The 27,543-nt window shown below is 45.5% G+C and overlaps 1 protein-coding gene across 1 annotated transcript in view; it reads right to left on the reverse strand.

Moving 5' to 3' along the window:
• The window catches only part of LOC119181231 (neprilysin-1), a 113,055-nt gene extending 85,922 nt beyond the window's left edge, over window positions 1-27,133 (reverse strand). Inside the window, exon 1 of the mRNA XM_037432414.2 lies at window positions 26,540-27,133. Within this exon, the coding sequence (XP_037288311.2) occupies window positions 26,540-26,568 (29 nt within the window). The 5' untranslated portion in view covers window positions 26,569-27,133. The remainder of the gene's footprint in view (window positions 1-26,539) is intronic.
• Window positions 27,134-27,543: the final 410 nt, after the last annotated feature.

Below are 27,543 nucleotides of genomic sequence, written 5' to 3' on the forward strand. Positions count from 1 at the left end.
ACAACCACTTTATTGTTGTGTTGCCTTACAACAGAAATCACATCGATGCAACGCCATACATAAAAATAGAGGTATTCTAAATTTGTACAGTGGTTATCAAAGTACGAAGTGAGTGTTACAAACACATGTCAGTAAATCAGTCCCAATAAAATAGAAATCAGTTCTTCCAATCGGTGCCCATTTCCCCTTGTAAGGAGCCAACTGCAGCATACGCAATTACATTCTGCCTTTTTTTCTTTCTTTGTGTTACAAACAATTCCCTACAGTTTTAAGCCCGACACCTATAGGATATGCTTTCCACCTCCCACGGTGTTGGACTCACTTACACAGCATCTCTAAGGACCGTTCCGCAACTTCACCTACGCAACACGCTCGGTTCAGACCCTCGCAGAGGAACCATCGTCGACTCAGGCCGGACCTCTTTCTCACCATAGAGAGTTTCGCAAGCAAGTTGTATTGCTTGCCACGCACTGGCTGCATATTCAAACAGGCTGGCGGCGTGTCACTGAGCCGTGCCCCATTAAATCCGTACTCGAACTTGTCGAGATCGTCCTTATTCTTTGTATATTTTTGTTCAGCTAGTCGTACCCGCCACGGGGGGCCCTGACCAGTGAAGCGTAAAACAAGCGCGACGACTCGACGACGTACGCCGAGTGGGAAGAAGGAAATTGCTGCATGCATCCACGTGCTCTTCCCAGGCGCGAACAAGGAGCCGTACAGCAGCTCCTGGTACATACGTACACGCGAGCCGTGAATTCCATGCGCACGCGATGATTCAGTCACGCAAGGGACAACACATCGGGAGAAGGTTATGGTGCGGGCCATAAAGACGTACCGTACCCGTAGACCTGCCCCCTGAGGACGAAGATTAAGGTTGTTCAATATGCTGTGGCACATGGGCTTCTTGAATGCAATAAGCATGCACCAAGGGCCATCGCACGAATGGTTTTGGAGGTTTACGATTACCCCGAGTCGTTTTACGATTACCTTAGCAACTAGGCTAATGAAGGCGAGTGGAAATACGTTTGCTTTATAGGCTCCGATATTATCGAATCACTAATGTTACACGAGCTCATGAGGTGTTAACTGCTCGTGCGCGATTGCTATAACTTAGCGCCCTTAGGTGCAAAGCATCTCAAAAGCTAGGCTTGTTAGCTTATCTTGTCGTGATGTGTCATGTAGAGCCAGTCGGTCATAAAAACAAATATGCTCCACAAAATATTGGATGAATCTGACTACTATACCACCGGTCTACTAAAACTGAAGAAGGCAGCACTTTGCCCGAGAAATAGTCGACGACATTGGTGGAGCACGGATATACAGGCTGCCGCTAGCTGCTGCCTTAGCCCACCTTGACGACAGATCCTTGACAGAATAGTCAGTGCTCCAAAGGCGGCATGATCCCTCTTCGCACAGAAAATCAATCAAGGATTCATTGAACCTTTCACGTGGTTGAGGCCTATGCAATAGGCTACAATGCCCCCACCGTCTTTTTTTTTTTCTTTTTTCGCATGTCTACTGATCTCTCCGCTTTCCTTCTCGCATTTCTTTTTACTCCCTTCAGTGCATGGTAATAAGCTGGGTGCTCTAACTTCTGTTGACTTCCCTGCCTTTCTCTCACTTTATTCTCTCTCTCTCTCCTTTCCCTACATGCAGTAGTGAACTGAAAGCAGGCATTTAGGGAAGAAGAAGAAGAGAGGAAGCCTCTTATGGTAATTTGCATTCTGAATCAATTTCATGACGACGTTAATGAAGTACCCTTCCCACATGCCCGGTTTCAGGCTTCAGGGAGTTTTCATATATGGGCCCCAAAAGTTAAGGGCCCCAAAGCCCTTCGCATATGCACCTTTTTGGTCAAGCAGGACCTAAGGACAAGAACAACAAGACAGAAGGCAGGGAGGTTAACCATGGCACATGCCCAGTTTGCTACTCTACGCTGGGGGAATAGGAAGGGAGGCTAAAAGTTTTCGAATAGGGTATGAGGCGCTTCAAACACTCACTCACTTCTTGGTCACCAGTCCTGGCCGAGAGCAGTCGCTTCAGTGGGTGCCGTCATGCACGTTGGTCCAACGCAAAGATTTTAGGGCAGGCTTTGGGGTTCCCGCTAATTTCGAGAAATAGCGTCCCAGCGCAAAACACAAACGTGGTTTGGGTTACGGCGCATGCGCAGTGGCCTCGACGCTATTTCTTCGTAACCCCAAACTTTTGGGGGTCCCTATTCGGAAACTCCCTGATATAGTTAGTTTTACGTGCGAAAACCACGACATGATTACGAGGGACGCCGTAGTGGAGGCCTTCGGAAATTTCTACCATCCTTAAAGTGCGCTGACAACGCACAGCGCGCGGTCTTGCAGCGTTTCGCCTTCACCGAAATTCCATCACCATGGCCGGGATCTGAACCATGACCTTCGGGTTTACACATGTGGCGTAAAAGCAGAAGTAGTGACTCAAGCTTTTCTTTTTTTTTGCCTTTTTTGTCAGACCGAGATTTCCGAAAGACCACCTTCATTGCAGTGTTGGTATACGTAACGGCGAAAAAAAAAAGTGAATACTTATAATTCAATTAGGGTTTTTTTTTTTTTTAACACAAATGAATGCCTCGGACGCACTTCCAACTCGGCATCCTTTCTTTTTAGACGCTAGGAAGCGAGGTCTCAGTGGGTAATCTGCAAAGACATCTTCCTATCACTTCCTTTTGTGCCAGAGTGTGGTGCCACTATAGTCGACGAGCCACAAAAGCTAATAGTGTCACGGCCAGAAAACCCTATGTTCTATAAAGCCTATCGCAATCGCAAATGCACCTAACGCGCGTTCCTTTTGGACAGATAGTATCAACATTGTATACCAAGGCCAAACACACTGCACCGTTCCCTTCGAAGGAGAAACAGATTCCCAACCACGTGAAAGACACAATCTGAGTGGACTAAACCTCCTAATAGCTTCCTTCCAAGGCATTACCAGACTCTCTCGATCGAATTCCACCTTCATTGATAGGCGAGGTCAATATGGACGCAAACATGCTTGGAATGGCGTTCGATGAAACAGCGAAGTTCGTCGCGAGGTGATTTGTCGGCGCAAGTGCCCGCGACGGCTGATGCGGTAGACGTAGCCGTACGCAGGCATCTTCGAAATCGATACGAGACAAAAGGCAACTTCCCTGACAGTTGTCTCTTTGTTTATTTGTTTACTTCAGGAAGCATTTGTGGTTGTCGAGGGTCAGTAACTAACGGAATTCGATTCGGAGGAATGTGCGTTTTACCATCGCGAACGAACCCTGCAATGATTTTATCTATTTCGACAAAAAAAAATCAAGGTTGTCATTGACACTTGACTTATGAAAACAGCTCTTTCCTTTTTCCCTCTACGATAGTCTTAAGCGTGGCGGTTTGGGCTAGTTGGTGGGACATGACGATTTTTATAGCGCGAGATTAGAACGACGACAACGGTACAAGAAGAAGACGAGCGCTTGTCTTTTTGTCCCTTTGTTCTGATCTCGCGCTATGACAATCTATACTCTCAAGCAATGGTGCTCATCGCCCCGCATATTAACACAACTTTCACCAATCTTCGAAACCAACTTTCTGTGCTCGATATACATTCCACGCAACAAAAAAGCCATATTAAAAATAATGAAGTCGTTCGTAATTAAACACTAAACAAAATGTGCTATTCACCCTGTGCTTCACTTAAGCGTCTCATAGTGGCACACCTTAGGCTAAGAGTGTCCCTCGCTTTAAATGTTTCGCACATTGCCGGAACGGATCTCGGAGACCGATGAAATGCTCGCGTGGTTGAGATCAGTTTCTGCCGGCGCCGCAACGATCCCAGCTGCTCACAATATTCCAATGGGCTCACTTCATTCTCATTGATTATCCTGACAGGTTACCTGGTTTATTTTAAACTTGTGCTCCTACTTTGAAGTGTGGCAGCTTGGGCTAGTTGGTATGACGATAGTTATATCGCGAGAACAAAACGATGACACAGAGACAAGAAGGACACGAAAGACACGAGCGCTAACTTCAGAGTTGGAAGTTAGCGCTCGTGTCTTTCGTGTCCTTCTTGTCTCTGTGTCATCGTTTTGTTCTCGCGCTATAACTATCGTCATCGTTGTGCTCCTACATCACATGTTTTCGATGTAACTCTTAATTTGAACAAGAAATATAGATTCCCCATATAGCAGCTATACTTTTAAAACACTCTCTGATCATTAGGATTCCGGAGGTAGGTTGTCGAGCAGAAGCGCTTGGAACAGATACGGCAGTTTCACTCAGCACTCGTCACTAATCACGGCCACTGGATGTGAAGACATTCTCTAATGATTTCTCCATGTGGACTGCAAGGCATAGCAAGTACAAGCACTTCAGACATATTTCAGGCACACGCCTTAATTGTTCTACGTGATGACAAAATTCGTGGCGTAGCTCAAGCCAGTGGCGATAAAAAGAAAGTAGACCGGAACAAAAGGAGGACGACAGTATACTCAAAATTGGAAACCGGGGCATGAAACAATAAGCGAAACTGTTTCTTCAAGTACTGGCAGCTATAGAATCATCGATGGCCCAATCAGCTTTCGTTTTCATTTGCCTCAGTCCCATCTTTAAATTAGTATTCCGTCTGTACTTTTAACAGTTGCTTCTTGTGGCACGCAATATCTGAATCTGTTCTAACTTTGTGCTTTTTGCGTTTCATTTTCTATTTTTTCGCTTGAGCGATTCGTGATCTGTGAGAATTTTGAAGTGCTGTGTGTTACATCCTGTCTATGTTCTCTTGTTTGTACACGTCACTGAAGTGATTTTGTTACACCAGACAGCTGTACTCACCTGAAATGTTGTTACCAGTTTGCGATAAACTTCCCTGTCTCAACCTACAACTCTCGCATAGCTTAATACATTTATATAGCATCTCAAATCGTTCACCACACACGTATGACTGAGCTATTGAGCGTCTATTGTGCTCAGCTTCACTCAGACGTAGCGTCCCGACAAAGTACAGGAACTGCACATTATTTGCATTTTTTTCCTTTTTTTTGCGCGTTTTCTTGATGCGCGGTAAGCTTGAGCCCAGAACGACGGCCGAACGAAGTTGACGCACTCTGACGCTCCTACGCCCAAGCGACTTCACAAGCGGATCAAAAGTCACTAGTCCCGCTGCTCACATGAGTGACTGATATGCGAGGTTTAACGTCGCGAAACCACCATATGGTTATGAGAAACGCCGTAGTGGAGGGCTCCGGAAAATTCGACCATCAAGTCTTCTTTAACGCGCACTCAAATATAAGCGCACAGGCCTACATTATTTTCACGTTCGCGAACTTCATTCTGCTGGCTGCGAATGCTAGATGCGACGTTTCATAAGCAACGGCATTACAGTCAGCGCTCAAGAGGTCTGTAAGAGGCAGCGTTCGCCGAAAGCCATGTGCAGTACTCGACCTTTCCGTCTCATTTGTAACACACAATGGAAGACAGTAGGGGAACATCGCAAGAGGGAGCGGAAGTTTACAACCCCCTCGAATCGAATGAAGTCGCTATTGCTCTGGAAACGATCTCGGTAGAAACGATCCGTGGTGGCCCGCCCATCGCTTCGAAAAGACGTCGAAGGAACTGTGCATCATGGACTTTTTTTTTCGCTAGCTGTCTACGGAATTTCCGATTATAAATGGTACCATTTCCGCAACAAACAAAAAAGTACTATATTGTAACCACATAGGACCTAGGAACAACGGCAACATGCCAGGGCATGAGGACTAAACCAATTAACTGAACAAAACGGATGATGGTGAGCTGTTCCTATAGGGAATTTCCCTTGTTAAAGCTCGTAGCTATTGTGTGGCAAGCATTTCCTCAAACAAGACCAGTGATAGCAGTAAAGACGCATTACTTTGTTGCATTTCAATACCAGTAGAGAACCGATATTAGCCGGCAAATGGCGAACTTTATCCAGAGCTGGCAGTATATGCAAAAGCATGCGATAAACTTCAGGCAAGCTACGCTCCTTTAAAATTAAGCATTGTTGCAGCATTAATAGCTTATATGCCACGTTTTAAAGATAAATACTTATATCTATGAAATTCGATCACGCAAATCACTTTCTTCCGGTGGTCATCGGCAGAAACGGGTCAAATGAATTCTTTCTTCTCTACTTCTACTTCACGTTATTATATATGGAATATGCAAGCGCACCTTGACTTCATGTACATCTGTCATTTTCATGAAAGGGAACACGCGAGCACGTATCAAAGAACCTCGAGATTTTGCGCGGCGCACCGGCGAAACGTGATGATGAGAGGAGAGGAGCAAAGTTAAGCTTTTATTGCGCGCATTTCCATCAAAAACCTGTGTATTGTTATCTTGCGCTTTCTTTTTTTATTCATATTTAACTACGTAATTGCACAGCGCAGGATACACAATGAAACACTTAAAGCGAACGTGGACATCGCCGACTCTGAACTGAAGTTTACCGCATACGAAATATGCACAAAGGATAATTGCGAGCCCAAAAAAGGAACACAAGAAGCACCGCAAACTTTTTTTATATCGAACTTTTGTTGTAATTTTGCAGAGAATAAATATCGTTTTTTGAGAACAAATGTTTCTGTCAAAGCGTCACATTGTTGCTATCGCAACATGATGTACTTAAAAAAAACAAAAATGGCAAGAAGGATTGCAGGCGATAAGAGTAATTAGCAGTGCTCTCACCCTTACACATTTTTCCACTGCGCAGAGTCACTCGCGTGGTTCGAGGCGATTAAAGACAATAATATTTCTCACGATACTCCGACGCAGAAATTTTGGTCTGTCTGTGCGTGTCTCCTGCTTTTCTTTCTGTCACCCGATTCAGTAAAATGGCGAAAGTTTAACCCCTTTCTAAGTGACCAGCCACCTCGATTCGGTTTCTGCGTTCATACGTAATGTCATCGTCAATCAACAAAAGAAATATTACCCGTATTCTGGCACAATATCAGTACGGAGTCATTATGTAGTGTAAAATTACGTTTCTATGCACTTTAGAAATGAAATAACAAAGGCCACAGTGCTTATTACAAGTTTATTAGTAGTTATTTCATGGCACTGGCAACGCGACGCTATGACTGAAAAAAAAAAAGCGGGGGGTTCCCTACGTTCCGCTAAAACTACATGGTGCTGCCACCTACCAGTGGCTGCGTTCTAACATAACTTCGTTTGTTCAAATTACTGCTAGGGTCGATATCTCACGCAGAGCCTTTTCCCAAATTTTCACGCGCAGAACGCCGATTAAACTTTCTACTTTCTCTCTCTACAGAAGGAAGACTATATCGACCTCCGACGACCTTTGTCATCGAAGCACGCAGACACGCCACCGCCAGGATGGCCTTGTGCACTATACAGAGCTAAGGTTCTTACAAAATTCACACCATAGGAGTGCACGAGGTCCTGAACTAGGGAGTTTAAAGGAGCATTAATCATTTTTGGTCGAGTCCAAGAGAAAAACGAGCTACGCAATAGCTTCAAAAACCAGAACTAAGTGATGACGTGTCTCTCAAAACGACCTGCCACTGGTCCTTGGCTTTTCAGTAGTAAAGGCTGCAAATACACAGTTCTTTGAACGCAACATCACGAGTTCTTGGTCGCTATTATCGTCCAAAAACATGCGTAGCCGTAGTACGGGGCACAAACACAAGAAAGGTTACTTAAAGGGCCGGCTGAGAAATGTATGGCACAGGATTAGCGCCCCCTCTTACTTAATTAGTGAGTGGCACCCCCCCTCCCTCCTGCCTCCTCCTACCCTTTCCTGTGCGCCTGCTTATGATGACCATGATGCAGCCGTTAGTCGCCGTTCTACAAGGGCTGCGATCAAGAAATTCACCGCTTCTCTTTCTACTGCGCGCAACTTGCACACAGACGTAGCCCGTGGCTATAGGGTGAGAGGCGAAGAGATCGCCGAGAGGCAGCTGCTCTTGACACGTCGATGTTCCCCACGACGACCGAAACAAGAGGGAAGCGGCCAATAAAGAACGGCCGTTGTGCAAGATTGCGCCCTGCTTTTCCAACGTGCCGTGAAACGAAACCGGGCATGGATGAAACACATGGACCGACTAAAAGCATGGTGCTCGGTGTTCGGAGCTGCTGTTGGCAAATGGTGTACACGCTAGACTGTGTACTATGGTTGTCCTTTTCTTGGTGATTATTTGTACAGAGACCAGCACAAACCCTCTTTGACAGGTTGCTATTTACTCTGCTCTTCGTCGCTGAATGTTGCCCGTTTATAATTAGCTTTTTTTTTTTAAAAAAAAAAAGTCCTTGCAGTGCGCCAAAGAACAAGAAAAAAAATGACTTGGAGTGCTGAGTTGCAGCGCTCTATTGCGAGTGCATAAAGTGACCAGCCGGGTTACTTTACAGAAAGAAATAGGAGGATGACCTGAAGTGGCATACGTCGCCTTGTGATGACATTTCAGATGACGCAATATTTTTCTGTTACCGGTATGCCCTCGAGCCCAACCGTAAGAAAAAAAGTGTAGCTGCTCTCAAAACGACATTTTGCAAATGACTGTACGTTGTGAAGCGGCGCGATATTTTATACTAAGCACGAGTTTTTTGTCCAGACCTCCTGCCTGGGCGATGCATTGTCTAATAAAATAATGCGATGCTCTATTGGTTTAAAATTGTATTCTTCGACGTTGAGCACTATCGTCCAGCACGAAGCCCGACTGGCTTCGTGCTGTACAAAATATGAGGTCAACTGTGGTATAGTTCCATTTCATTTCATTTCATTTAGAAAACATCAGAAAAACTGTCGTTTCTTAAGTGCAGCGCGTGATTAGGTAAAATACGAAACTTCTGCTTTACACAGCTGCAGGAGCCAACGGAACCAGGATATAGCACAACAAATTTCCATTTCACTGAACGAGATTTGGATCTGTGCACTCGGAACACTTCTGCACGTCGATACTTCAACAGCCCGTTCAGGTGTTCATTCATCCGTAAAAAAAGTGAGAAAAAAAAACACACAAGCGTGGGTTTTTCGCAAAACACCACTTGCAACCAGTGTGCTCTCCCACTTCGAATACGAGAAATCCAGGTCACCGGAAATGGATCATTTCTCAACTTTCTTCCGATCCACTTACTTCTTTCTTTGTTGTTTTTATCGTTGTTCCTGTGCTAGCGTTCTTTTTTTGGCCCCTCTTGTTTCGCGATCCGGAACACTCAGAAACAGGGTAAACGTTGCTGACGGCCAGCGTAACACAGCATCCTGCATTGGCAAGAAAGCTCGAGCCTTGTAATAAATGTTATCATTGGCACTCCAAATTTTTATGATTTGGCGCATTACCCGAAAGTGACGGAGCAGAACCTCAGACACAACTACTTGAAAAACCTGACGCCCACCGACAAACCAGTGTCCCAATTGGAAGGTGTAGCCGCCACGGTATTCTTTCATACTGCTTCGAAACTGCCATGGTTATGGACCAGTAATAATGCGACTGTGTGCGTGTGCACGCTCCTCTTCTCTCTATAACGCTATCAGGCTCCCCCATCCCTTTTTTTAATGTGAAGTAGCATACCAGTCTTTCTAGAGTATGTAACAACCTCGCCTCTCCCCCTCTTTTTCTCCTGTTTCTTAATTTCTTGCTTTGCCCCCAAATAAGAGCGTGCAGATAATCATATTGTTATTTGTAGAAAGGGTACAATGCTTAGATTGCCCCGCCGCGGTGGTGTAGTGGCTAAGGTACTCGGCTGCTGACCCGCAGGTCGCGGGCTTGAATCCCTGCTGCGGCGGCTGCATTTCTGATGGAAGCGGAAATGTTGTAGGCCCTTGTGCTCAGATTTGGGTGCACGTTAAAGAAACTCAGGTGGTCGAAATTTACGGAGCCCTCCACTATGGTGTCTCTCATGATCATTTGGTGGTTTTGAGACGTTAAATACCACATATCAATCGAATCATCAATCAGTAATGCTGAGATTTTGACACTGACCAACCCATTGAAGCGTATGACGTTCGGTTGCACAGAAGCATTATCGTTGCGTGTTCTTATAGAGCGCTTAAAGCCCAAGAATTTTTGTTTCAGAGGATATTGAAAAGTTGTTTAAAAGCTTCGAATTTTTCAAGCAGTTTCAGATGACAGATTCTGAACGTCTTGAGTACGGACACATGCTGGAAACCACCAAGCACGGGGTCGGCGACAGCCTTAGGGGTGCGCCGGAAGGATTCGAACCACCTACCTCTCGTAACAATGACGCATGCCTCATACAGTGATGGCTTTGATTACGGTATTAGAATAAAGCAAGGATCACGATCTTCTAATCAGTGGTGAAGCCGACACACCGAAGCAATATGTGTGCTATTAGAGGCATCCTCACTAAGCGAGCTACGACGTTATGACGGGATCCATGTTTGCTGACGAAAAAGTTTCTATAATGTGTTTGCTTCAACTCACAAATACGTCACAACGTGGTAACGATTGATTACGTCACGGAATCACTTTGAAAAAATAGACAAGCAGGTGTGGTAGCCATCTCTTACGTTAGCTTGAATAATCAATCATGCCTTGTAACCTATCAGCAATAAAAATAGAAAGAGATGTGAATTTTATGTGCTAGGGATGGTAGCTCGGTTGATCACCCCTGCTTGCTATATATACTATACGTTTTGGGGTCATGTGATAATAGGATACATGCTAATTGATTGATTTGTGGGGTTTAACGTCCCAAAACCACCGTATGATTATGAGAGACGTCGTAGTGGAGGGCTCCGGAAGTTTCGACCACCTGGGGTTCTTTAACGTGCACCCAAATCTGAGTACACAGGCCTACAGATACACGCTAATCAAACATAAGCATTTGACATCTAGTCATAACCTAACACGTATAACAAATGAGTAATGTGTGCCTTCGTTGACAACAAGTCTGAATGAAATGCAAGGTGTCGCTGAGGCCGGTCTACTTCGGAAACCACTGCAGTGCTTTTCTTCGCGATCAACGCGCACAGGGTGGTACGCCACGTGCCGAGAAATTGCCCAACTACGAGCTGCAAGCGTAGGACCCCCTTCGGAGGCTGTCTCTCTGACAAGTGGCGGCAGTAACAACAGCATAAACAAAAAAAAAAGAGACCCCATCGTGACATCAGCGCCGAACAATGGCCAATTCTGCTAAAGAGCAAACAGCACAGTTGGCAACTGAGTTTCCCGCACGACCCGGACCATATGTATGGGGAGGATGGCTCGGGCAAGAGCGCACAGTCAAATATCGTCGCCCTTGAACGCAACCAACCCCGGACAATATCGTTCCGCGCGTGTTTTCAAAGCCTAAAAACAAACACTTAAGAGAACCAAAAACAGCCCGAACGGCGCGGAGCGTGTGAGTGGGAAGCAGAAGAAGGACGTGGATCAGTGGTGTTTTTTTTTTTTTTTAGCGCCCATTTCAAGGTTAGGTCAGACGAGCTCGGCGTCTGCTGCTCGTGCAATTCGATCACGTTCACAGAGTCGAGTGCGCGTAGTTTGGGCGTCGTCTTCGCCATGCATGCTTGTATTCGACGACGCACGCTTTCAGACATGGCCCAAGCGCAGACTCGTGGGACGACGTACGCGGACGCCGTGAAGGTGCCGCAATCTTACGGGAGATACTTTGCACCTCGGTGCGTAACCGACACACTAAGCGCAGCGTGTATCATTAGCAGCTATTAAAAGATGTAGTGTGTTCTGCATTTGCACGTGGTACACTACTCACTCTATACATCTTATTTCTTTCTCTCTCTGTCTCTCACACACACACACACACACACACACACACACACACACACACACACACACACACACACACACACACACACACACACACACACAACAGTTATCAGTCAGAAGGTTAATTGATCGCTTTCCTTTGTATCTAGCCTTTAAAACATTACACAATAGATGTCACCAAGCAACTACAGTCAGATACAACCCTGCAACTTTGAGAAAAACCTGGACGCCTATAGGCTCCACCGGCAGAAAATATAGCTGTCTTCTTGTGCTTCTTGCTGACGGTGGCACTTAGCAAGTTTAGATTTTTTCATCAATGTTACGTGCCAGCTAGTCTAGCAACTCGTTCTGCGAAGTCGCAACTTTTGATGCCCACGGCATTTCCTCCTCAAAGGCGGATGCACACAAGGCTGAAGCCATGAGCACGCACTGGCGAATGACGTCATGAGCCGGACTGTAGCCGACGCCGCCTTCAGAGAACAATGCTGAGTGCTTGACAGACACTTTTTTTTTTCAGTAGCGGGGGTGATTACTTGTTAAGATTCAGTCATCTCGGTAGGACCTTTTGGGACTTAAGCTGTATACGACTATAGGAACTTCTAATCTCCCCATTCAACCACACCTAACTTAATTGTTCCAAACACATCGAAACTTGAACAGTTTAAAGTCTTGATGTGTATTCAGCGACTACTGGACGAACGCGTGCGTTAATAATTTCGCTTTGACTCCTGCGATTGAATTTCCTTAACCGTATCGTAGATTATTATGTGAAGATACTGAATTTCTTCAGAAATAATTCCTAACGTTACTTTTTTTTGTGAACAGGTTAATTATATCGAGTGCCGCATAAAGTCGATTCTCCTTACCTCTTTGCCATCAGCTAGCAGTTTCTCGCATGCCGTTTTCGACTTGTGCGCTTTCATATACATAAGTATTCTCGAACGATGTGTGTTTTGAATACATTCTTCTCTAAAATAATCATTCTGCATTCTTCACATTAAATTTGCGCACAGTCGGCGTCAGTTGTCTAGAGTCAACTAAAAATTTTCAGCGATTTGCGACTGCACTTGGTCGAACTGCAAAGTACATGTTAGCGCGTTTCATAACTCGCCGGAAATCTAAATTTGAGGCTTTTTTTTCCTAAACAGCGCCAACATTCAGCTGTTTTTTTTACCTCTGAACATTTGACGGTGTCTGCATTTTCGCCTTGTTTCATTTTTCTTTGCTGTTAGACGCTCGATTTATTATTTATGTATTACGTAACATTATTCTTGCATGTGTTCAGAATTTTATAATGTTGTGATACGTGTGTTTCATGCGTGTGGTTATTTCTCTTTTGTACGTTTTCGTGTGTATGTAAAGCTACGTCGAATATGCGAATTTGTACACATACACGCATACTTAATTTATCGACCCGATCTTGCGCTCGACTACTTTTACCTCTCGTGCTTTCGTATTGTACTGCACGCGATCAGAATCTGTGCTACTGCATGATATTTTGTGCGCTTATCATTTTTTGTCTTGAATATTTGTTAGTCGAGGCAGAAGGAGTATCCGCTGTGACCATTAAGACCCCAACCACTCATTATTTCCAATTAAACGGATTCTAGCACGATGTTCCCGTTTCCAGGAACTGCAAGACTAATTGCACACATGTATAAATACATAGGTAGGTGTTTGTTGTGACGGGCCTTACGAAAAGAAGTTATAGAGGCGTATGAGTTGGAACAGAGAGAGAAAGATGCGCACTCTACCACTGTCGAAATGATTGAACATTATCATCTGCGCTTGCTTAACGCACGTGGATGGCTGGGCTCCCAGACAGAGGCGTTTTGTCACCATCCGCAATTTATTCGCAGTCAATGTCCGCCGTAATGAGAAGCTCCGGCCTTGGAATTAGCACCCGAAGGCGTTAACTGTCACCCAGACCGTCATGAATAGGGCACTTTGTATCTGGAGGGCAGCAAGTTGTTTAGGCGCTCTCTCTCTCTATCTTTTACAGAGAGAGAGAGAGAGAGAGAGAGAGAGAAACCTTTTTGAACAGACTTTGCCGCTTTCTGATTCTTCTCAGTCCATAACATAATCATCCAATGATAATTGCTGGGGTTTTGAAGCCCCGAAACCACGATATGATTATGAAGAACGCCATAGTGAAGGATTCCAGAAATTTCAACTACCAGCGGTTCTTCAACATGTATCTATATGCAAGTATGCGCACCTCGGGAATTATTGTCTGCATCGAAAAAGTTACGCCGGGATTCGACAACGAAGCCCTCGGGTCACCAGTCTGGTATCTACATACAAGTTTTTCCAGACAGCCGCTGATGGTGAAACACAGGTGAGGACATCTGTGCGCAAATGCGCATTCGTTGTCTTTGCACGTGTGCATCCGTGCATAAGATTAAAGATTCGCGAGAAATAGGGTGTCGTGATCAAGTGGCAATGACTGACGCCTGCGACCAACGTAGCGTCAACAAGGATATATCGTCTCACGTGTGTCAATCACATTCTCAACTGTCTGGGTTATACTTCACTGTTGGTACATAACCATTGGCTGACCGCTGTGCATTCTTAGAAAAAAAAAAAGGACTACATTACTGTTATTGTGTAGTAGTTACTTGCCACCTATGTGACACTCTTTCAAGAGACGTCAAGTCTTAGAAAATCTTAATACTCTCGTAGGAGAGTCTTGACCCAAAAGGGAGTTAACGCGTCACTTTAAAGAGAGTTGTACGAAGAAAGTTAGGACTGAAAAACGAGAGAAGGAAGTTTGTTTTTCTTAGAATGTGTTTGCATCAGCTCTGCCGTTGAACATGACTTTTTCTTTTTTTTTTTCAGGGGGGGGGGGGGCAGTCAGTGTTTAATCTCGTGTCACCCACGTGCCACTTCTGCGCGGACGTCTTGGGCAGAAAGCTAGTTCTATACCGCACATAATACAAACGAATGAGCAAGAAAGTGTAGTGAAACGAAAACTCACAGATACGCAATCTGTGTGTGTCGACATTGCTTGAAAAGTGTTGCTTTATGTGGCTTAGTAAGTGCAAACGGCAACATTTGGGTTGGTCAGGGATGTACCCAGATTTTTTTTTTTTTTGGGGGGGGGGGGGGATAGGAGTGGGGCAAGGGTGGTTTAATGACTCATTATGCACATTCGTTTGTGCGTCTGGTTTGTATGTTTGCGCATATATACGTATACAACAGGCTAAATTGAAAATGTTTGCCGAGAAAGTTGAAACCCTTTACCCCTTCATCGACCACGCCAATGGGGTCAGTTGTCTCTCGGGAGAGCTTAAAAAACAGTCTACACCCCATAAAAATTAACGTCAACCAACCTTTGTGGAAAAAAAAACTAAATCTGCAGTGCGTGTTCTATTCGCGCTGCAGCTTATATCTTGGAAAGCCTGCCGGGATTCTTCGGCAACTTAAACAGAGGAGAAAGCTAATGTTGTGTGCAATGTAATGAATATTCAACGAAGCCACAGGCCGCAGTGCGTGATCCGCCAAGTCACGGGGTTCTCGCACGTGGACTGAAGATCAGATTAATGGCTGTCGGCAGACGCTTCGGTGGGCGTGGTCTATCATAAAAAGAAAGAAAGACAAAAACAAAATGAATCACTCGGTGGGCGTATCAACCCTTCCCAGAGACAAACGCGCAATCTCCGGTGCCTATGCGCAATTACACCCACGTGAGCATTTACATGACCGGCGCAACTCTGAATGCTAAACCAGTGCCTGGTGCATGTATACTATGTTTCTGTAGGCACGCTTTCTTTGTTTTATTTGTTCTCTTACTATCATATTTTCCGGCAATCACGTCGGCATCAGCAACACCGAGTTGGAGCGATTTCACTATTGCGATAAGTTGCGTTTGAGTAACTGCTGTCGAATTCTGATTAAAATTAGCTGAATCGCTTAGAACGAGTACTTGGTCCAGTCATTCGATTTTTTTTTTTTGTTACATGCCGAGTTATACAGGGAGAAAGTGTTGAATCTACAAACACCGATCTTTCGTTCGCACAGAGTTATGTTCTCACATGCTCGCTTTTACAGATCTTTAGTACCTATTATGATAAATCTCTTCTTTGCAAACACATCATTTTCTATCACGACAAAAGCGTGCGAGCTTGACGCATTGAAGAGAGTCTGGCTGATCGCAAACAATCGGGTGTGTCGGTATTTACCAGCACATCCTAAAACGTCAGCGCGACTCAATTGATCAATCAATGAATAAATACACACTGTAAAACAAACTGAACGTAAATGAATCTTAAAAATCCTTTTACTGAGATTGTTCGTAGGAGAAAAGGGGCAGCTGTTCTTGCAGCAATATACCACGCGCAGTTTTTGGGCTACACAGACGTAAAACTCCGAAAGCAAAGAAAGACGCGAGGCTTGATGCCTTTCTCAACGAGGCGTTAAACAGTCGCACCAACTTCTACAGGCATGTCTAGCGTAACGACCACGCTTGAATGGAGACAAAAATTTGCACACGTAACTGCTTGGCCATTTTGTTTTAAGTGTGAATACACTTTATAAGCGACCCCAAACCATCCACCGCCGTCGGCGGCGTCCGCAGTCTTCTCTCTATTTTTAAAAGAAAGAGGACTTGGCGGGCCGCAGCGCGACGCTCTACCGAATAAGCCACGGACGCGACGCTGATATCGGTGTCAGTAACCCGCCTTATACCCCCTCCCCCTTCGCTCGCTCCTCCGCTCTCCTCGCTCGCTGCAGCTGCGCGCGCACCCCTCTCTCTCGCGCGCCCGCCTTCTCTCTGTCTCCCGTCGAGAGCGGGTCGTGAGGGGGAGTAAAGTTAAAATCCGTTGGCATTCGCCAGTGAGTTAACGTAAACTCCCCCGTGTGATCAAATTGCGATTCCCAGGAACCATTACACCATAAAGGCACCATAGTGTGATTAATAAATATAATAGTGCGAATTAATAAATACCCCTCATAGCATCACCCCGTGTATTCGCACTTAACCATGTTCACCCTCGGGGAAATGCTTGGGAGTTTTTTTGTTTTTTGTAGCCATAGCTACACTGGCCTCGCTGAGCCAATTTCGCGTGGCACTGGTCTGCGCATGCGCAATGATACTCCGCCGCCGCCGCGCGCGGCTCGCCGCCGGTGCGCTGCGTAATTCGATGCGCTGCACAGACGATCAATGGTGTCACGCACCGGAGCCGGCACCTCCCTCGCACTCGGCCGCGGTCACGTGCGACTCGTCGCCGCCGGTGTGCGCTTTCCAGAGGAGTGCCGTCATAGCCTTGGTAGACGGACGCCGACGCGCTCGCCTTCCCTGTGCAGTCGCCATCTGACACTGCGCTGGAGCCGCTTGATAGCGCCTGTGGTATAGCCATGGAGAAGGAGAGTGCAAATGCTGCTCAACGGTGCAGTAGAGCGGAGAAGCTTAACTCATCGGATCCCGAAGTAGTTGCCCGGCAAAATAAATATAACATGCGCCACATAATACGTATACCGTGTGTGTGTGTCATTGGAACAGCTGTAAGCATGATAATCAAGCTAATGCAAGACAATCTGGAAAGCTAAGAACAATCAGCTGAACCTTTGCGAACGCTACGTGTATCCTGGCATAGCTGAGCTAAGCCACTGCCATTTTTTTTATATATTACTGTCCGAAAATGAGTAGTCAGTGTAGCAAGGAGCGATAAACGCGAAATATATAGAGCGGCGTAAACACACACTCGCTGACACGCGCACAGAAAAACACGGCACCATAGATGGAAGCGGATGTCCAGGCTGGCAAGTGGGCGTTTTTCTTCGCAATGGACTGCGTCCAGATGACCTGTGACGCCACTGAGTAAGTAAACGTAAGCGTTAAATCCTGCCTGCGACGCACACACTGAACATTTTTTAAAAAAGAATCCCACACGCTCGACGAAACAAAACCAGTCACCGACGACAGTCGTCAAACCGCGTGACCGAACGTCATAGTAAACGGTCATGCAGAATTTCCGGCTGCATAAAAAAAGACAAAAATAAACTTGAAAAGTAATGAAGCATGAGCCGTTTTCGCGAACGGACGTACACAAACAAAAACAAAAAAAGAAAGCTAGATTCGTGTTCTGTGGATAATCGCCGAGGGTCTCTCACTCTCATCGAACAAACATTGATTGATTTGTGGGGTTTAACGTCCCAAAACCACCATATGATTATGAGAGACGCCGTAGTGGAGGGCTCCGGAAATTTCGACCACCTGGGGTTCTTTAACGTGCACCCAAATCTGAGCACACGGGCCTACAACATTTCCGCCTCCATCGGAAATGCAGCCGCCGCAGCCGGGATTCGAACCCGCGACCTGCGGGTCAGCAGCCGAGTACCTTAGCCACTAGACCACCGCGGCGGGGCCATCGAACAAACAGCTCGTGCCAAGAGCGTGAAGGCAACGTTCATAATAATTTTTGTTCTTTCATTTTCTTTTTTTTCTAAGTCGTTACTCTCGCTCCTGAAGCGGACAGTTGATTGTAGCGAATCAGGAAGCAAAGATACGAAAGTAAATGTTGAAGCGGCTCGTATACGAGAAACGTTTTTCGAAGGTTCTTTTATGAGAAAAAAAAAAAGAACAGGGCAGAGAGAACCATTATAGAAGTAGAAAAAGAGCATTATAGAGTAGAAAAAGAGCATTACATGGAGAGTTCTGTGAACCATGGCGAACCGGCAGTGCACGGTAATTTGTTTTGCGGGGAACTGTGGTCAGTGTCGATGAGCAGCCTTGTTGCGTGCAGTCATTTGCAAGAAGAAAGCGATGAGGTAGTAATACATAAGACATGCGTCATTCGAGACTCTGGACATCCATGACAGACGTAGGCAGAGTTAACCGGACATGTGTAGCTAAAACAAGTGACCCTGGCGTACAGTAAGGTTATATTGTGAGAGAAATGCAAATAGCGGTGTAGGAAGCGCCGAGCCAGACAGCGAGTGTAAACGTTCAAGGCGAAGAGTAAACAGCGAAACGACGACACGAGAATTATGAGTGGTTGCTATGTCATGTCCGCAGTGCGTACATCATACGTCGTAACTATTCCGGTGGCCTTGTAGAAAGAAAGAGAGAACCGTACAACAGCGTTTCTGGTGTCTTGTTAAAGCGCCTCGTAAACTAACCGTGTGTCACGCTGCGACGTAAGGCTTAAAGTTGAGCAACACAACACCTACGCCACTATGAGTATTATTATTATAATGTTATTGTTATCACTATTGCGAGTAGTATCAGCAGTAGCGGTAATAAATGAAGGTTGTTAACCACGAGCCGCAGGACAGATAGCAGTAAAATTTCAATCGCATTCGATGCTACTGATCCGAACTGCTTTGCCTACGTATCAGTCTTGATTCGGCTTTTTTCTTTTTTTGCTGGAACTGTGAAAACCGCATCGTGACGTCAGAGTGCCATGACGGTCAGATGCGAATGCATTGTCATTCTTTCGATTTTCTTTTTTCCTATTACTGGCACGCTCGTTACGAGACAATACTTTCTTGACATCCCGGTATGTCACATCCCCCCCTCCCTTCGTGTAGGGCAGAAAACCGAGCGCAACCTTGTTAACTTCCTTTCCCTTCTCTCTCTCTCTCTCTCTCTCTCTCTCTGCGATACATCTGGTCACGCAAGCCTGTGGTATCGCACTGTCAAGAAAAATTCGCTGACCATTACGGTGCTACCCAATACGAACTCTGAGTGCAGCTTTGTGTAAGGGTAAGGCTAACTGTACCGACTACACCAGAAACCATAATTTTTGCCGAAAGAAAAAAAAACCACCACGCCATTAATAATTTTTTTACAGATAAGCGAGGCACGCGCTACACATCTACAAGGTATTATCTGCACATTGCTGATGCTGCGTATGGCTAATGACAATGAAGGATTAAAGCTGAGCACTTTGCTGTGAGTAGGAAACATTGAAACCCACACTCGTGGCGCAATCAGCCTTTTTGAGTGACTGGTTCTATATTATTATTATTCGGTCACGCTATATGACATAGGTTAACGCGATTGCTTGCCTAACATTCCACCTGTATAGGGTCCTTTCGCAAGTGGCTGTCAAGCTCCAGCTGGCTCTGCGGTAGAATAGCCGACGGTAACGAAGAGGACCCAGATTCGAGTCTTCGGCCCTGTATATATTTTTCTCATTTTATTTTTTTTATGTCTATCAGTACTGCCACCGACAGTGACGCCACACAACACAGGAAACGGTTGCCTAAAAGCTGCGCTCTAAACAAAGGTCTTATGTTACCCGGTGCGTTCTGACTTGCCACGCGTGTGACTATATTCCGGGCACCAATCTCCGTCGTGAGCATGATTCCACAAGAGAATTCATACGTGTGTGTGTGTGCACGTTTTATTACAGTAAGGACTCCTGCAAACGAACTGCACATTACCATGTCAGTTTTTGTTCTAAAAAAGGCAGAGCGGGCAAACACAGACATAAGGAGGAAATTCATGGCCGCCACGAACGCCTATACCAAGAACCGTTAGTAAGCGTTTGTGTCAGTTTGCACGTCATGCCACTTTTAGAATGCATGCGTATCAACCAGTTCAGCTGTCTCCGATTCCAAACATGTCATTTTGTGTATTTTTTTCAGTTTGCTACAAGACTTTTTTTTTAATTTCTTGTTAAGCTTCCGTTTAGGGTAATAACTTTTTTTTTTCTTGTCGCTTCCAGACGTTCAGAAGCCCCGGTTATATAAGCGGCAACCTCTCCACAGAGGGGCAGACAGGACAGAACATAACAGTGAGAGGACGTGTTTTCTTAGTGTGCAAGGACACCGTAGACCGCCAAGCGAGACGCGTAGGGAACTGCACAGAAGTAATTAGGAAGAAGCCGTAGTCGAAGACGAAGACGAAGCGAAACTGCCGGAAGCGGTGCATGCCGGACGGTTTCGACGTAAGGATGACGCGAGAATCTGACGTGCTCACAGAGCAACCGGGACAACAGATACAAAGTAGGAAGAAGCTTTCTCTCTCTCTCTCTCTCTTTCAAACACCAATAAAGCTGAGCAATAGACTTGACAGTTTCAGGAACAAAAAAGAAAGGACACGAAAGAAATCTCTCGCCAGCTGCGAAAATAAAAAAAAACTAAACCATGCCCATAGCACGCGAACGTATAATAGAGCCGAGCTGTAATGGCCGGCTGTACAAACTCGGCCGCGGTGGCGCCATTTGGGCACCACGTTGTCGACGTCGACAGCGTGGCCCGATTGAACGACATGGTAGAAAACGTGCCCTGTTCCAAATCGGAGCCTTTTCGTTCGTGTCACTTTTCGGTCACGCCAATCGCCTCGATTCTTTTGAGCTTGCGTGCATTTTTTTTCCTATAGCGATTAAAACGACTACGTGCTGACAAAATAGTGGGCCCATGTGCACGCTACTAGTTGCTGAAACACAAATGCAAGCAAAAAAGAAAAGAAACTGCTGTATCTGTATGGGGGTACGCGAAAAATGTGAGAAGTGATCAATGGATCATCGAGATAATACTCCAGCCTTATAAACCCCCTCGCGTTTTTTTTTTTTTTTAGTTGATTGTGCCGAAGTGCATATAGGGTATATTGGAGTCAAGTTAATCACCAGCGGTGTAACTCAGTTTACGTCACAGAAAACGCGCCATGTGCCCAACGACTTCACCGTCAAATTCATGTTTGAAATTTACTCGATAAAAATTGAAGGCGTTACGTTGGCTTTCAACACGCTTTTACAAAATGCAGTAAGTAGCGGTTACTCGGCATAGCGTACGCATACAATCGAAGAAAAGTGTGGGAGTGGTCAAATTGGTATTGCATATTTTTACAGTTGAAGTGCAAAAAATGGTAGACAACGGAGGAAGGCCCGGGACAACGAGGACAAGCGCTAACTTGCAACTGAAATTTTATTGTACAGCAACAACAAACTTCCGTGCGTTGTCTACTTTTTTTTTTGTGCGTTAGCTGCAAAGAAAAAACGTACAGTTGACTGCATACAGTATAAGCGTAAAATATGCAGGTGTATTTTCAGGTAACTCCTTACTTCAACTCGCAAAGTAAAAATAACGATTAAAGATTGACTAACCAATTTATTGCAATTAATCTTCAATACATCATGTCGCAGCTTAGCGAAAGTTGCAGGTCAGTTATGTTCATCTAATCTTATTTCCTTTCTCTCACTCAGTTGTCGGTGTAAATGTTACAACACTGGTAGTTGATTAATTGATTTGTGGGGTTTAACGTCCCAAAACCAACATTTCATTACGGGAGACGCCGTAGTGGAGGGCTGCGGAAATTTTGACCACCTGGGGTTCTTTAACGTGCACCTAAATCTGAGCACACGGGCGTACAACATTTCCACCTTCATCGGAAATGCAGCCGCCACAGCCGGGATTCGACCTCGCGACCTGCGGGTCAGCAGCCGAGTACCTTAGCCACTAGACCACCGTGGCTGTGCACGACACTGGTAGTTCATCGTGTGGCAAGCTCTTCACAAAACCAAGTGCAAATAAGAACACGGGACAAAAAAAAGACCAGGACAAGCGCTTTGTGCCGTGTTCTTACTTGCACTTTGCCTTATGAATAACGACACACACACGCACACGCACACACACACGCGCATGCACACACACGCGCATGCACACACACACACACACACACACTGAAGTTGGGGAAATACACTGCTGCTGCATGTCGACCTGCTCATTTATGAGAAGCTAATTGGTTTGTTTATTTCACTTTCATGCTGCACTTATTAGGTTTTACCCTTGTCATTGTTTTTTTAACAAAGCGGTTTTCTCAAAAAAAAAATAACTTGGGAAATTTCCCCTCTTCATTTATGTTAGATTGGCTTGAGCCCGTTATACCTCCTTGTGGTACGGGCTACCTTCTTTTTCTTTTCAGTTAGTTTCATATGTAAGGGGCGAAAAATGCACATGCACACGCCCCATATAAAACGTGACAAGAAAAGAAATAGTTGTAATAATTTACAATACTACCAGGTTCTACCGGGTCATAACAGGCACTATGTTGAGATACGAAGAACGCTCATCACATTAACGATAAACCGATTCATTTAAACACTACCGTACCATCGATGTTGCACTTCGCATATAGATAACGTTTGATAACTCAAGCTAATGTTCTAACTAAACAATGATGCATATTGTAACCGAACACTGTCTACTTGCGTTCGGGTGCATACTATTTCAATAAGCGCTCACAAAAGATCACAACGCACACATACAAAAACCTGCGCGCACATTCTCTTCCAGATGCGCATCGACTCACAATAAAATGTCTTTTTTTTTATTCCCGCGATAAGAAAAAGTAAATTGCATTACAAAACACCTCGTTCCGCGTGACCCGGAAGCAGAACTATACGATGCTGCTCGTAACAAAAAAAAAAAAGTATTTGAAACATAATGAGCAGGTGTCACGCTAATGGTCCTGTAATTTTGGGGACATTCACACTTCGCTGCACCAACAATTGTTCCCACCGCCACTGATCATTGTTTCCTTTTATCTTTTTTTAAGCTCTCACTCAACAGAATCACCTAGTCATTTCTTTCTTTATCGAAAGCCTATACAGCGATATACTTTCCAATAGATAAAAATAAATGCTACCGGTTGTACATATCTTGTCAAGCGCACTGCGAAATAAGAAAGGAACAAAAAAAAAACAGTGGGGGGACAAAAACAAGCTCAAAATCTTGAAACGTGTTCGTTATGTGGCAAAGCCTCTCAACTGGTCCAGTGAAAGCGAATTCATGTCTCGTCGTGGCCGAAGTGTCATGCCGAGCGGAAAATAATCGGATTATTTTCTTCCCTACTGGAGCGTGTTATAGGTTCCTTCGGTGGCTTATGGCGCGGATATTTGTCCCGTTGTGCTTTTGCCTTCTCTTGTTTTTTTTGTTTTTTTTTTGTGCAGCGCTCGTTTCGCTCTCGCTTTTACCGACCGTTTGTAGATCATGCACGCACACCTTCATCGAACTTGTCTTTTGCTATAGCCAATATTTCGAAAACATTTGTCATGGTTAGTTTTATAGAGGCGCTATATACGGTTAAAACTGAAATGTTGATTGTCGGCCTGAACGGGACATGCTGCTACGCGTGTTAGCGTATTACTTTACCTCTCTTTTTTTCTCTATTCTTTGGCTCCCCTTTCTATGTACAACGCGCGTCTGAAGTACATATACACCATACAAATTTTAAAAATTTGAGGGGAAGATAGTATGCCAGTGCTGCGAACACGACTTGACAATTCACCGTAATCTTAAAGTATGTTCGGCATGATACAAAAAAATTATTTTCATTATAAGAAAGTTTCGCATCCATTCATCCATTTCTCTATGATATTCCATCGGCAAGCGGAGTCACTTTCAATTGCGATCATGCTGCCCAATTTTCGTGGCATTGCCAAACTGCGAGAACCAGACGCTGGGCCTCCCAAATCAACGTTGTTTGCCGAATCCTATACCGTTATTGAATCATTTAATCGCGATCAGCCCAGCTCACGCTCGAAAAACCTTACGGCGTGACCGGAGTGTACTTAAGACGATGAAATCGCTTTAAAAGTCATAAGCAAAGTAATTTTTGGCAACGGTTTGTTGACGAAATGCCACATTCATGTGGGCTTCTGATGTGAAACTGCTATGCGTCGGCCCAGTCAGAGGCCTTTTTTTGTCCTCTATAGTTTTCCTTCCGCTCTCCCCTTCCCCAGTGCAGAGTAGCCTATCAGGGCTCAGCCCTGGTTACCCTCCTCGACTTTCTCATTCTCTCTCTCACTTTGATCCCGAGAAAGCGGCGGCGAGTGATGTGTTTTCTTGCTGTTCTGTCCTATAAGTCACTGGGTGCCAGAAATGCAATGGCATCGCAAGCTCTGCCAATTGGCTTCTGGAATTGGTGGAAGAGCCGTGAAGCGTTCACTGATCGGGTGCCATATTTGCATTGCAAATGCACTTTTTTCTCCCCAGTAGAAACGCGACGCGCTGATACGGCGAATGGTACCGCTTCCTCGACGGCACAGCGCGCGATTTCACTTCGATCGCGAAATGCTTTCGAAAAATGCGTCAACGAGCGAAAGCTCACATGTGTACCGCCATCTCCCTCACAGACCTCAAATAGATTTCTTATCTCGGACCAGTGGTTTCTCGCCGAACCCTCAACATAATCCACCTACCCTATTTCGATATTTATTTGTCGTTTATTAATACGTCTCGATGTTCTTGAAAGAATTTTGTCCTGAAATATGCCTTGTACACAGTTCACTGTTTACTTCAAAAGAATATGATAGAACTCGAATGTGATGAAATGTAAAATAAATCACTGCCACCCCCCCCCCCAAAAAAAAAAATGCCCAGCCACGGATCGAAACAAATGTGATAACGACTTGTGTGACTGGGTGGTTCAGTTTTAGTGGGTGTCTATAGTCTTACAGTTCTTCATGGCTTAATCGCATTAGCCGGTAGTATACGGATCACGACCTTATTCTTGAGGTGCCCCAGATAGCACGGTGTATTGTGATGATGCCGCGCCCCTCAGTGAGCTGCGATGGTGGGAGGGTCTTAACTAGAAAAAAATAACGCGCTCCGTGGTGCATAGGTGAGGTTAACGACGAGTGCCCTGGCCATATGCTACAATGACGTATTCGCAACGACTCGGAAAGCAGACAGGCTTCCCAACGCGTGCCACCAATATATCGTGCAAAACAAAATAATCATCTTTGTGAAAATTTTAAACGAAGGTGGGCAGCAGCCGATAAAATCGAAATATACGCCGTTTTTTTTTTTTATGCAGGCGAGGGGGGGGGGGGGAAACAACAAGAGGGAAGGCAGGGAGTTTAACCAGGCACATGCCCGGTTTGCTACCCTACGCTGGGGGAATAGGAAGGGGGCATAAAGATGAGAGAGAGAGATGAAAGAGAAGAGAAAGAGAGAGACAAAAAAAAAAGGAGGATTGTCAGGCGAAATTCTACAAAATGTATGGACAGAGCAAACAGCTGCATAAGTGATCTACGAAGTCACACGTCACCTATATTCCGAAGCATGCAGAGGCGGGGTCCGAGCTGGTTGGTGCATCGACATTTTGAATCCATCTTTCATGCGCTTACCAGCTTTGAAACGTACAAAATTGCATTGCGTTTCTAACGCCAGTAGGTTGTCTAGTAAGCAAGCGAAAGCAAAAAAAATCAGAGAAACCTAGAACATTACAACCAGTGAAACAAGCGAACGCGGTATTTTTAACGTTTGAACGCCCCTTTTGTGCACAACCGACATCATGCATCAGTTGTCGCGGACACGTGACGAACCATGGAGTGGCCAATGCAAAACATCTTTGACTAGAAGGGAGAACTCCATCTCAAACGCTTCCTTACTAACCGTTTATTGCGTGCGCGTAGTTTGGGCTAACGTGACATACGACGGCCATGTCATGTTATAAGCACCTGGCCTTTCCGGTAATTCAAACGGCCATTATCACAATTGAAATGAAGGGCTGTGCCTGCCAAAGGTTTATCGCTCTCTGGGTGACAACCAACTTAATTATCTACCTACACCAAGAGCAGAGTATTGTAAGAACAACATTCTCTTTCATCCGGGCAGCATTCTCATCCGGGCAGCATTCATCCGGTCAGCATTCTCTTTCACGACTGGACACTTTGCACAAGCCCTTCGAGATTTATAGATATGCAGTCGTTATCTGAAACATAAAAGTATGTTAGCCTAGTGTCCACTAATGACCCCATTGTACTTGTTTCTTTCTTTGTCTAAGCAGCAATGCCCCCATGCAATGTACAAAACGAATGTCTGCAGTGACAGGAAGGGTCATGAAAACGAGTGCATCTGCGTGTGATCACGGCTCACCCAATCTCCTCCGGTTTTTTGATGTCCATGATGTCTTCGATCTTGTCGCTGCCGACGACACTTTCTGTTCCAGCACTGCCGTCTCACCGTCGACAATCCCGCTCTGTCCGTGGCACTTCGGAAGAAAATCTTCCGCTCGGAGCGGCGACGATGACACTGGCAGTCACCTCGGCGAACGTTGTCCGTCCGAGCGCCACGGTGTCTCGGTGGTCCTTTTCTGTCCGAGCTCGACGCTCAAAGAAACCGCGCTCCGAAAGCTGCAGCGCCAAACCACTCACTCGAACGGGCCGAGTGCCGTAACGGAACACAAACACGATCCCGGAACGAGCAGACTTCTTTACGAAAAGGGGCGGTGGTCACTAAACAAGGACAGGAACGACACTGTGCAGTGCCCGAGATTAAGCAAGTATATATAGAACTGATGGGTCGTTGCTTTGCCTCTAAAGCGGGGGAGGATCTACGATGTATCTCTTTCCCTCTCTCCCTCTAGGTTGATGATGCCTCGGGCCGAATCCAAGGACGCGGCTCGCAATAACAAATAGTGAATGAAGGAGATGGAAAGAAACACGCTGTGGAGTAGGACGCAGCCAAGATGAGGAACACCGGGAGCGGCAAAAAAGAAAAAGAAAAAACGGGGAAGGGGGAGAGCAGCCGGAAGCAGACGAAAAAGTGCTGCGGTGCAGCAGACGACGGCGGGAACGAAAAAGCGACGGCGCAGCGACGCCCAAGAAGCGAAACCGAAAAGAGCTGAGCGCCTCTAGCGACGGTAACGGCAGCTATTGGCGGTGCAAAAAAGCTACGCTCTCACGCACGACGCAAAGAACGAAATAACGGGGAAGTACAGGCATACGATCCGAGGGGGTGGCTTTGCCGTACTGCAGCGAATACAGTCTCTCCTCGTCCTCTGGGTCGTTCTGTGCAGCTGCAGTAAACGCGCGTCTGTCAACCAATACTAAGCTAACAATCCGTGCTTGGAACAATATAACGGACCTAGAAACGACGAC

This window comes from Rhipicephalus microplus, chromosome 3, assembly GCF_043290135.1.
Source record: "Rhipicephalus microplus isolate Deutch F79 chromosome 3, USDA_Rmic, whole genome shotgun sequence".
NCBI classification, from domain to species: Eukaryota; Metazoa; Arthropoda; class Arachnida; order Ixodida; family Ixodidae; genus Rhipicephalus; species Rhipicephalus microplus.